The sequence below is a fragment of the Jaculus jaculus genome, chromosome 1 (genome assembly GCF_020740685.1).
Source record: "Jaculus jaculus isolate mJacJac1 chromosome 1, mJacJac1.mat.Y.cur, whole genome shotgun sequence".
Lineage (NCBI taxonomy): Eukaryota > Metazoa > Chordata > Mammalia > Rodentia > Dipodidae > Jaculus > Jaculus jaculus.
The window spans coordinates 232,335,652-232,348,531 of NC_059102.1; the positions used below are offsets into that span (position 1 = coordinate 232,335,652).

At 46.3% G+C, this 12,880-nt stretch overlaps 1 protein-coding gene across 1 annotated transcript in view; it reads right to left on the reverse strand.

Moving 5' to 3' along the window:
* N4bp1 (NEDD4 binding protein 1) overlaps window positions 1-12,368 on the reverse strand; it is a 55,630-nt gene extending 43,262 nt beyond the window's left edge. Inside the window, exon 1 of the mRNA XM_004664838.2 lies at window positions 12,171-12,368. Within this exon, the coding sequence (XP_004664895.2) occupies window positions 12,171-12,368 (198 nt within the window). The remainder of the gene's footprint in view (window positions 1-12,170) is intronic.
* Between the last annotated feature and the right edge of the window lie 512 nt (window positions 12,369-12,880).

A 12,880-nucleotide genomic window follows, 5' to 3' on the forward strand; every position in this document is an offset into this window, starting at 1 on the left:
TCTCTCTCAAATAAATGAACAAAATATTTTTAAAAAATAAGATTGAGCTGGGTGTGGTGGCGAATGCCTTTAATCCCAGCACTAGGGAGGCAGAAGTAGGAAGGATCACCATGAGCTTGAGGCCATCCCAAGACTACACAGTGAATTCCAGATCAGCTTGGGCTAGAGAAACCCTATCTCAAAAACAAAACAAAATAAATAAATAAATAAGGTGAAATGCAGCTCAGTACAGGGTTTGTCTAGCTCACATGAAGCCCTAGGTCTAACCCCTAATATGAAGGCAGAGAGAGACTGTCATAATCACAATCGACTTTCATGTAGAAAATCTAGGTGGAGCTTATTCTATTAGTGTAAATCACTAATTTTGTCAATACCACAACTGAAAACCTCCAAATTGAAAGGAACCTCTTAAAAATGCAGTTTCCTTCCTCCCTCCAACTCCTTTTCTTTTTATTTTTTCTAAGGTAGGGTTTTGTTCTAACCCAGGCTGACCTGAAATTCACTATGTAGTCTCAGAGTGGCCTTGAGCTCATGGTGATCCTCCTACCTCTGCCTCTCAAGTTCTGGGATTAAAGGTGTGTGCCACCACATCCAGCTGCTTTATTCTTTCCCTCATTCTCTCTCTCTTCCCTCCTCCCCCAGGCTCCTTGAAGCAGGGCCTTAACTCTAGCCCAGGCTGACCTGGAACTCACTCTGTAGCCCAGGCTGGATTTAACCTATTACAATCCTCCTACTCAGCCTCCTGAGTGCTGGTATTAAAGATATAAATTCACTTTTATTCTTGAGGCAACGCCAACATACTGGACTTTAAAAAAAAATCTTTATTATTTTAGAGAGAGAGAGAGAGAGAGAGAGAAAGAGGTGGGGGGAGAGAGAATGGGTACACCAGGGTCTTTCAGCTGCTGTGAACAAACTCCAGACACGTATTTTGTGTGCATGTGCAACATTGCATGCTTGTGTCACTGTATGTCTGGCTGCATGGGACCTGGAGATTCAACATACATTCTTTAATTTTTTAATTTTTTTTGTTCATTTTTATTTATTTGAGAGTGAGAGAGAGAGAGAGAGAGAAAATGGGCGCACCAGGGCTTCCAGCCACTGCAAACGAACTCCAGACGCATATGCCCTCTTGTGCATCTGGCTAACGTGGGTCCTGGGGAATCCAGCCTCGGACCAGGGTCCTTAGGCTTCATGGGCAAGCGCTTAACCGCTAAGCCATCTCTCCAGCCCTCAGCATACATTCTTATGCTTTGCAGGCAAGTGCCTTAATTGCTAAGCCATCTCTTCCGCCCTTTTTTTTTTTTTTTTTTGAAATGACAGAGAAAGAGAGAGAGCTGGCGCACCAGGGCCTCCAGCCACTGTAGTTGAACTCAAGATGCGTGTGCCATCTTGTGTGTCTGGCTCACGTGGGACCAGGAGAGTTGAACATGGGTCCCTAGGCTTTGCAGGCAAGACCTTAACCACCAAGCCATCTCTCCAGCCTTGAATTCACTTTTCTTTCTTTTTCCCCCCTCTTTTGTTTTTGTTTTTCGAGGTAGGGTCTCATTCTAGCCAAGGCTGACCTGGAATTTACTATGTAGTCTTAGGGTGGCCTTGAATTCACAGTGATCCTCCTACCTCTGCCTCCTGAGTGCTGGGATGAAAGGCATGCACTACCATGCCCAGCCAAATTCACCTTTCTTTAAGCAAAGAACTTTCCTTATATGGTCTCCATATAAAGTGACATTTTACAAAAAGTAGCTCTTGGGCTGGAGAGATGGCTTAGCATTTAAGGCACTTGCCTGTAAAGCCTAATGAACCAGGTTCAATTCCCTAGTACCCACATAAAGCCAGATGCTTTATGTAGCACATGCATCTGCATTTGTTTGCAGTGGCTAGAGGCCCCTCATATGCAGATTCTATCTGTCTCCCACACACACACACACAATGCTTGCATATAAATAACTTTAAAAAATAGTTCTTTATTGCAAGGATTTTCCCTCGAATTCTGCTGGAAACTCAACACTGCTAACTTTCCACAAAAATATCAACTGAGTAAAACTTGTGCACCTACAAGGTGGCCCTTGGTTTAATTAAAATCCTACTTTACTGGCTAGGGCAAGAATAGGGAAGAGGAAACTACAGCAATGAACAATCACTTTTGACCCAAGGAGTAGCAGTGTAAATATCCCCTATTTCAACATTCTGGTATAACCCCAAAATATTAACCATAGAGAGACAATGAGCTAACCACTGTTTCTTAAGAAGATAATTTTCACAGCTGCACAGTAAAAAAAAAAAAAAAAAAAAAAAAAAAAAATCATTCTAGGAAATGCACAAAGGGCACCTTTCTGGTAAAATCAAAACAAAAGCTCCATGACACTACTGAGTGGTTTACCTCGGAATATTTCCTTAATGAACAAGCTGACTTACTTACTGAAAAACCAGGTAGCAAACTCTTCTACACAAAAGAAGATACAACTATATACATGGTTAACTTCAATCCTCTGAAGCCAGCACAGTAAGAAGTCACTAGTATTTTCTTCATTTTTATTTTTTTGCTATCTTACTCCACAAATTTGTAAGTGTTGCAGTCCGGTTCACACTGCTGGTAGAAATCACCCAACCAAGAGTAGCTTCTGGGAAAAAGAGGTTTATTTTGGCTTACAGGCTCGAGGGGAAGCTCCACGATGGCAGGGGAAAACGATGGCATGAGCAGAGGGTGGACATCACCCCCTGGCCAACATAAGATGGACCACAGCAACAGAAGGGTGTGCCAAACACTGGCAAGGGGAAACTGGCTTTAATACCCATAAGCCGGCCCTCAACAGTACACTCCCTCCAGGAGGCATTAATTCCCAAATCTCCATCAGCTGGGAACCTAGCATTCAGAACACCTAAGTTTATGGGGAACACTTGAATCAAACCACCACAGTAAGTGAAAACTGAAGTGAGAAAAGGTCAATCGCCACCTGTTCTTAAGACTCTTTCTGTCAAAACTTACAAATGGAGCTGGGCATGGTGGTACATGCCTTTAATGCCAGCACTCAGGATACAGAGTTAGGAGGATTGCCATGAGTTCGAGGCCACCCTGAGACTCCATAATGAATTCTAGATCAGCCTGGGCTAGAGTGAAACCCTACCTTGAAAAACAAGCAACAACAAAAATTACAAATTAGAGCTGGAGAAATGGCTTAGTGGTTAAGGTGTGTGCCTACAAAGCCAAAGGACCCAGGTTCAACTCCCCAGGACCAATGTAAGCCAGATGCACAAGGGGACACATGGTTTGTGGTGGCTGGAGGCCCTGGCATGCTCATTCTCTCTCTGTCTCTCTCTACCTGCCTATTTCTGTATCTCTCTCTCTCAAATAAATAAATAAAAATGAAGTATTTTTTTAAAATTACAAACGGATTGCTTTTTCTACCAGTTTCTTGGGTGTATCTTAACTTCAGTGCTTAAGACAGTTTGGCCCTCTTCAATGTCCTCAGAAGCAGTCCTCCAAGCTGGTGATCATGGTAGGTCACTGGCTACCTAACAGTGATAACTGCCAAAAGGTCCACTTCCAACAAAACATCTGTTGTCATTAGCAAATCCAGCACCTAATGGCTCAAGAGGACACCATAAAAAAGTATTCATGCAGCTTTGCGGCAGAGTGTTGGCCCAGTGTGCATGAGCACAGTGCTGAAAAGGAAAACAAGCATCAAACAAGCAGCCATGTCACTTCCAATCACTGAACTTCTCTTCTGATAGCCTCTTGCATACTGCACCACCCTCTCTTCAAGCCATGACAGTTTTTCTCTTCTCCCCTTATTACACAGTTCTTTACCCTTGAGGTTCCTAGTCCCTGGCCAAGAACTGGGTTTACATAAAGTGCCTACCAGGGCTGGAGAGATGGCTTAGCAGTTAAGTGCTTGCCTCTGAAGCCTAAGGACCCAGGTTCGAGGCTCGGTTCCCCAGGACCCACATTAGCCAGATGCACAAGGGGGCGCACGCATCTGGAGTTCGTTTGTGATGGCTGGAGGGCCTTGTGCGCCCATTCTCTCTCTCCCCCTCTTTCTCTGTTGCTCTCAAATAAATAAATAATTTTTTTTCAAAAAATAAAGTGCCTAACAAATGCTCGTCATGAATGAATAGGGACATAAATGAAAGCATTTCCAAGTGAAGACACTTTCAGTATGAGGCAGCCTCAAGGTTTTCAGAATTCCTTTACAACCGAGATTCTGATCTGGAATTCCTATAGAGCCTCCAGAATTCTCCTGTACTTTCTGAACATGTCCTGTGTGCATAACTCCAAGACTAGCCTAGGGCTTCACCCACCTTCTTTCTTTGCATCACCTAGCCTTTCTACCTCCTTGTGTCCTTATCCAAATGAGACGACTCTTCTGACACAATTCCTGGACCTTGCTTTGCCTTGTCCAACAACATTTTAGTTCTCTCTCTGCAGTCCCTTGCACCAGATTTATAAACATCATATCACCTCCTAGTTTCAGGGTCTGATGCTACTATCAATTCGTGGTGCTTGACACTCCTGGGCTCTCCACTTCAGTTCCATAGTCCTTCTGGTTCTCCTTCTTCCCATCCTGTCCAGCACCCAGCGCATGCCACTGTCTCCTCTGAGAATTACATCCTGCCCTACTGAAACAGTGCTGTGAACCACCAGGACCTTCGGTGGATGCTCTCCAAGTGGAAAAAGAAGTGTGTTAACTTTCTAATCCTGTTTCCTACTACTTAGAGATTCTAAAAGGGCAATCCACAACCTGCATCTGGGGCACTGACCTATTCTGCTTACTATATAGTTGGTTTTTACTTTTTACAATGTATACATTGTGAAATGAAGTTCCCACAAAAATAGCCAAACTGATGTTGAAGATTCTACATGGCTAATTAACTGATTATAGAATTTTATGATTTTTAGTTAGACTGTTATGGATCAAAGGGCCAAATAATCTTGGGCTATTTTGTTTCCTTAATAACCACTCAATAGTCTGTCCCATTTTCCTCTCAACTGCAAGGTAAATCTTTGGAACACATTAACTTAGCAAAAGAATGTCACCCCATAGCATCTGAAGCCTTAAAGCAGAGATTTCCCCACTATGCTCTCTAACTCATCTACCTGAGTTCCCACCAACATATTTGAAAAATGCTATGGCTTGCCTTTCTTTTAACTTTAGGGTGTTTTTATTTATTTTTTGGTGTGTGCGCACACATACCCACATACCACATGTGGTGGTGTTTGCACCTATGTGGCAGATGTGTGAGTCCCTTACCTATGTGTGCAAAGGCAGACATCTAGTGTCCTTCCCATTGTTCTTCTGCCCAATTTTCTTAAGACAGTCTCTCACTGAACTTAGAGCTCTTCATTTTTCAGGTAAGACTGGCTGACCATTGGGGAGCCACAGCAATCCTGTCTCCACACCCTCCAAGTACTAGTGTTACAGGCATGTATGGCTTTTTACGTGGGTACTAGGGATTTAACTCAGGTCCACAGCTCTCCATGATTATGCAGAAGCACTCTTGCCCACTGAGCCATCTCTCCTTCCCAGCATGCCTTCTTCTCTTTTTGATTTCTTTAAAAAAGATTTTATTTATTTATTTATTTATTTATTTATTGGTTTTTCGAGGTAGGGTCTCACTCTGGTCCAGGCTGACCTGGAATTAACTCTGTCATCTCAGGGTGGCCTTGAACTCATGGCAATCCTCTTACCTCTGCCTCCTGAATGCTGGGATTAAAGACATGCGCCACCATGCCCGGCTACATTTTACTTATTTGAGACAGAGAGAAAGAGGCAGATAAAGAGAAGGGGGGGGGCGGGGAAGGGTGCATCAGGACCTCTAGCCACTGCAAATGAACTCCAGACACATGCACCACCTTGTGCACCTAGCTTATGTGGGTCCTGGGGAATCGAACCTAGGTCCTGAGGCTTCACAGGTAAATCTTAATCACTAAGCTATCTCTCCAGCCCTTTTTAATGTTTTTGTTGTTGTTTGACAGGGTGTAGCCCTGGCTGGCCTGGAACTCACTATGCAGCCTAGGCTTGCTTCGAACAATACGAAGACCCTCCTGGCCTCTGCTTCTAACACTAGGGTTACAAGCGTGCACCTACCACAACAGGCTGGCGTGCAGTTTTTGCTCCTTCATCAGCAAAGAAGTCCATACAGCTGCTCCTACACCACAGTGCTGTTACTTGGGAAGTGTGAGCCCATCCATGCCCCGGGCCAGTCACTCATGTTTTGCTCAGTGTTAATGATCTTACTCCCTTTGATGTGAAAACTGTTTTACATTGACAAAGAATACTAATGTGGCCTGTATGTAATCCCACCATATGAAAGGCTAAGGCACAAAAATTGTGAGTTCAAAGCCAGTCTGAGCTACATAACTCTCTTAAGACCAAAACAGAAAATTCTTATGAATACACTTAACAGCTTGCACATGAACTTTACCTAAGTTTGTTATTTGAAAACACACACACATACACCACAACAAGGTACAGGGCCAAACAGATGGCTCAGCAGTTAAAGGCATTTGCTTACAAATTTCAATGCATGATGGCCCCAGTTCAATTCCACAGTAACCACATAAAGCCAGTTGCACAATGTGGCATATACATCTGGAGTTCATTAGCAGTGGCCAAAGGACCTGGTGTGCCCATCCCCTCCCCTATCTCTGTTAACTCACAAATCGATTATTTTTTAATCATTAAAAAAAGATAATGCCAAAGTACAATGAGAGCATGCTAGTAAAAACAAAGCAAAACAAACAAGCCCACGCCCAATGGCGCATACCAAAACTCAGACTCGACTTCTTAGGTTATGAGCCAGTGGAACAGCTTATCCTACGCATGCATGTACATTTGCCCTTCCCTTCAGGGCACTTCCAATTCCCCAAAAGCTTCTTCCAGCTCCCAGGAAGCAAGTGTGTGACTCTGTGACCTAAGAATTCTATCTGCCTCCACCAGGGCTAAAATAGCAACCTCTTCATGCCACCCAGGCCTGGCTGGGGGACCCCACCCTGCTCTGCACCTTTCCTCTCTAATGCATGAAGCCACACCTTAATTTCCTCCTTGAAATTTATTCCTTAAATGCCTCAGCTTTTGTGATAGCTCCTGAGCTCCAGGAGATAATCCCTCTTCTGGCAGGTTTTACACCTTGCCTTTTAAGCCTCTGCAGTAATGTCAAATTACTATGAAAGTTCGTAAACACTCTTCACTATCTTTGTACCTGTATCATCACCCACCAGCTTAAATCCAGAGTTGCAAACAGAGGCCTTTTTTGTAGATCTGACTGCATCACCTGAATTCAAAATCTCCATTTCCTCCTACAGGTACAGTCCAGCTCTCAGCAGGCCCCAAGTACTGTGGCCTGCCCCTTTCCATGGACAATTACACCTCCATGTTCTCTCTTTACGTAAGGACTCTAAAAGAACAGCATCTCCAAAGTCTATGGTTTCTCACATGCTCTGACCTCCACCGCTGTGCTTGGAAATCTCATTCATCCTTTAGCACCCAGTGGGCAGAGCTATTTTTCCTCTCTTACATTAACACTTCTGCACACTCATCAACTGCTGAACCAACCATGGAGTCCTATTTGTTCACCAATTTATTTCCCTACCAGGAAGTAGGCTCCCTGAGTTACAACCATGACTTAATTTCTGTGCACATGAGTTTTTCTTAAACATTGATCACTAGGATGGATATGGTGGTACACACCATCCCACCATTGAGGAGGTGGAGGCAGGAGGATGGCAGATTTTGAAGCAGGCCAGGGCTATACAAGACTGGCTCCAAAAAAAAAAAGAAGCAGACTCCCTAGTGGCCCCACGTGTGAGCACTAACCTCCTTAGTCAAGAGGCGGATTATGTAGATTCAGCTTACACACTTTATTCACACATGTTAATCAAGCCAATTCCCTTCCCTTGTTCTCTCAACTATCCTAGCCTCCAGGCCTTAACCCCTGGGGCACTCACAGCTGGGCCTTGCTCTTCTCTGTATCAGGCTGCTGAGGGGTCCCACGGACCGCAGTTCTCCCCGCATGGGCGTCAGCACAGAGAAAAAAAAATGTGGAGTCCGCCTCTTGAGTTGAGTGACAATTTCCTGAGTCTCTGCTGGAATTCTTATACCCGTTTTTTCCTCAGTCATTCTGGCTGTTGATAGCCACCTTAGGGTTAGCTCATGTGCATATCAACAGCAGCGGGTCTCTGGTCAGTCTCTGGTCTTGGCCCCTGATTGCCATGGTGACCCTGCCATTGCTGAGTGAGTATCCCACTTCTACTTCTTACTATTGCTTCTAGCAGCTCCCATTTACTTCTAACATCCCATTTTTATTTTCAATCATTGTTCCTAACACCCCACCAACAGGTATCAACCTACCCTTCTTGCTACCAGAGCTTAAGCTACTCTTAAATCTCTATATCCACTCAGTTTCCAAATCCCTGTGGAAACCTTGCCACCCCATTCATGCCTAACTCAACCTCTGAACCAAGTTTCTTCCACTGTTAGCTCTTCCTGCCTGCAAAGTACCCCATCCAGAGTTTCAGGGAAATTCTTCCCCTCTCAAAACCCTCACTCCCTGGCTCCCTCCTGAATGAGGACCACGTTCCTGGACCTGGCGACTGGGCTCCTCAGCTTCATCTCTCACAGCAGATCTTCACACTCTAGAAGTCTTTGCTCATAACCACTGCTGTGTGGAATGCCAGGTACCTGGTGGTCTTCCTGGCTCCTTAAGGTACATCTAAAATGCTGCTTCCTTCAACAAGTTTCCTCTTTGATGGAATTGGGCACTTTGTCCCTTTCTTTAACCTCCCCAAATATTATCACTCACTACCAGTTGCTCCTACTGATAACTGGACCTACTAACTTATCTTCTACCTTCTCCTCCATTCTCAAGAAATCTGAGTCTCCTGGTGGGAACCAGAACAGCTGACCTTTAAAAAACAAACAAACAACAACAAAAAACTGGGCACTGAAAGCAGAGTCTTCCAAAGTGGGCTATCTCCTCAGCCACTGACCTCCTCTTATTCCATCAGAGGCTAGAGCAGCTGCTTTCAAACTTTTCTTGAGCTGGGGTATAGTGCAGTGGTCCAGTGCTTGCTAGCATGTACAAGACCTGGATTTGATCGCCAGCACCACCAAAATGGCCTTTTTTGATTGTGTGACAGGGTCTGTGTGTAGCCTAAGCTAGCCTCATCTCTCAGAATCCAGACTGCTGGGACTACAGGTGTTCTACCATTTTCCCCTACATTTTCTCCCCCAAATTTATTTCTCCTTATATTACATTAATGGTCTCCTCTTCCTCCAAAAAAACTAAAAACCCCAATGGAATCCAGAACAGAAAAAGCCCTTGAGGGGGCTGGGAAAATGGCTCAGTGGTTAAAGCCTCCTGCTTGCAAAGCCTGACAGCTGAAGTTCAATATCCCAGTACAAACATACAGTCAGATGCACAAAGTGGCTCATGTGTTTGGAGTCTGTTTGCACTGGCAACAGGTCCTCGGGTGCCCATTCACATTCACTCTCATTCTCTAATTTTTTTTTTTTTTTTTGAAGTAGGGTATCCCTCTAGCCCAGGCTGGCCTGGAATTCACTATGTAGTCTCAGGTGGCCTGGAACTCACTGCAATCCTCCTGCCTCTGTCTCCCAAGTGCTGGGATTAAAGATGTGCACCACCACACCCAGCAAGTAACTTTTTTTAAGTCCTTGAGTGTTGCAGTCAGCTCTTAACCATGGGTCAAGGAATAGAAGAAAAAGAATTTCCTATAGGTGGAAGGGTTGGATTTTAAGTAATATATGTTGAGAAGATATCCAGAAGGTGATTTAGTGCCATGATACTGTAAGACACACTTTTTCTATTAGCTTGTACTAAACTGTGTGGTAAGGACAGCCAATAGAACTGCAGTTGGGCCTGACAAGAGTAAGGGAAGCACTTTTTCCACTTCTGGGGCATCCCCAATAAAAGCAGAACTAGGAGCAAGACAACACCCAGCAAGGGCAGATACTAGCCTGCTGTAGAGTTATCAACTGAAAGCTGCCAAAACATACTGTAAGAAAACAAGATGGGCCTGTAGAGATGGCTTAGCAGTTAATGTGCTTGCCTGCGAAGCCAAAGTACGCAGGTTTGATTCCCCAGGACCCACGTAAGAGAGATGTACAAGGTGGCACATGCATCTGGAGTTCATTGGCAGTGGCTGGATGCTCTGGTGTGCTGATTCTCTCTCTCTCTCAAATAAATAAATAGATGTAAGTTAAAAAAAAAAAAAAAAAAAACAAGATGGGAGTTGGGTTGGTGAGTGTTCTGCAGCTGCATGTGGCGGTACATGCCCGTAATCTCAGCACTTGGAAGGCAGAGGCAGGAGGACTGCTGCAAATTTGAAGCCAGGCAAGGATACACAACAAGACTGTGGCAAAAACAAACCAAACTAAGTTAAGTGTCCCAAAGTCAGAAGAGAGTTCTGGATGACAGGAATCCTCTAGGATTCAGGACAGAAGGGCTTTCTGAGGAAGACAGTGCTCTCACATACTGTGAACCAGGACACCAAAAAGTAAAATCAATGAAACAAGTGGGAACACCACCAAGAGTGGTGGTCCTGATCAAGGCAAAAGCCAAAGAAGACGGATGCAAGATTCTGAGAGAATTTAGAAGACAGAACAGGCCTTGGGAATGTCAACCCTTTTAGCACTGGGGTAGTGAAAGAAATCAGGTAGTTGAAGAAAAAGAAGGGAAATGGTCTGAAGAAGTTAGGTCTGTTGTCTGAAATTACATCCATCACCAATTTAAGAAATTAAGCACAGAAAACCCAGTTTGATCCATCATCTATGATTTAAGCTCAGACGTGAAGAATCCTAACTGTCTTATAGTCTGCACGTGTTAAATCCAAGAGGTGTGTGTGTTAAATCTAGGATCATCCGGGATACAAGCACCATGAAAAAGGATATAAATATCTCCGCAGTGCTCCTTGTTCAGTAAGAACATAAGCTGGGGGAGAGGGGGCTGGAGCGATGGCTCAGTGGTTAAAGGCACTTGCTAGTAATGTCTAGCTGTCCCCCTCCCCCTCTGATTTCCCAGCACCTATGTAAAGCCAGACACACCCATACATTTTTTAAAGTACATTCATTCTGAATCCTGCTGCCCTACAGATAGAAAAAAAAAAATTAACAAAAGCTTGGATGCCCAGAAGGACTTGAAGGAATTCAGGAATGACCCCTCCAAAACATGCAGCTTTGACTGGCTGATGACTTCAGTGTCAGCAGGTGAAGGGCGGGGCTTTCTCAGGAAGTTCCCAGCTGACTTAAGGCAGACTCACCAAACACTGGAGGAACTTAAAACACCTTAAGCCTCCTCCAGTAGGTTAAAATGCTCCCAAACTTCAACTGTTTTGCGTAGGACTCCGTAGCATACAAATGTAATTAGAATGCGCTTTCTCCCACCAATCTGTCCACTTCAGGTGATTTCACTGGTTCAATGAAGACTTGGTCAAGTCAAGACTTCAGGGCAAAATTATGCTCCCCCCCCTTTTTTTAATCGAAGTGGGTGGGGCGTAAGACAGTGGTGTGGAATAGGTACTAAGTCTGAAATGCTGATTAAGCACAACGTGATCACACCTTTTTAAAGTTTCAGCTTCCCCAGCTGTTTATTTACTAGAAAAGAGGACAGCGATCCAAACTACCTCGATGGATTATTTTTAAACAACTGCGTTATTCCTTTTCAAGCACTCAACTGAACGCGGGATGCACTGCAGGCATCCTATAAAAGGAAGTTATGAAAACAGCCAATGCAAAAAACAATGTGTTTCTTAAAAAAAAAGTTATTAAATAGCCTACCTCAACAGTCTCTTCACAATTTTGTACTCTCAAGCCTCCCCCGCCCCCATTCTTCAGGGCTTAAAAGACCCCCGAGAGGTTCAGAATCTTTGCAGTGAAGCCCCGAAGAGCGAAAACTAAAACACCGTGAATACGGAGGGGCGGGTCCCGCGCACACCCTGGGGACTTGGGGAGGGGGCGGGGAACCGCCAAGGCGACGTTCGCAGCGCCGCTCGGTTGTGCTCGCATCGCCTACGTTCCCCCTCACCACGATCCCCGTAAGGGAGGCGCTTCCTACGGCGCTGCTTTACACACGGGGACACAGTCCCCCTGGAAGGTCCCAGGGGCCCGGGAGCAGGCGCCCCGGGGCGGGGAGGGCGCGGCGGCGGCCCGGGGACTCACCTTGGCGCTGTGGACGGCCTCCTGCGCCCCGCGGAGCTGCAGCCAGATCCGCGCGGGCAGCGGCTCCTCGGCCCCGAGCGCGCCGAGCACCGCCAGGCTCACGCCGAACAGACCCTCGATGCGGCCGCGGCTCCGCTCCAGCAGCACCGCCTTCTCGGCGGGCGCCGTGAACTCGTCGAGCACAGCCCGGGCCGCCATGGCGGGCGCGGCCTCCCGCGACGGAGCCCGACCCCGGCGGAGGCGACGCCCCCCTCCGCGCGCGCCGCCTCCGCACCCGAGCTGCTCGGGCGGCCTGGGCCGCCTCGCGCCGGGCCTCCCGCCCCCTCGCAGGCCGGCTACACCATCCCGCCCCGGCCTCCGCAGCTTAGCAACTGCGGGAAGACGAGGCTCCGAGACGCCCCTTCACAGCCGCGGGCTCGGCCCCGCCACCACGCATGCGCTCAACCCCGCAGCCGTCAGGAAAGGGGAGGAGGGTGGGTCGGCGGCGAGCGACGGAAGTCTACGTCACGACGCACTCGCCGAGGGCAAGCGTCGGCCTGGGAAACCTCGGTAGCCATCTTTGATGAGGGCGTGAGGCTTAAGCCGGGGTGGGGCAGATGCGGATTTCTGGTTTCACTTTTCGTGGGCGTAGGGGCCTTTCATTTCCTTGTCTGTTGATCTTACACCTTTCCTTACCCTTTTTTATTTCTTTCAGAAAAACACGATGAGAG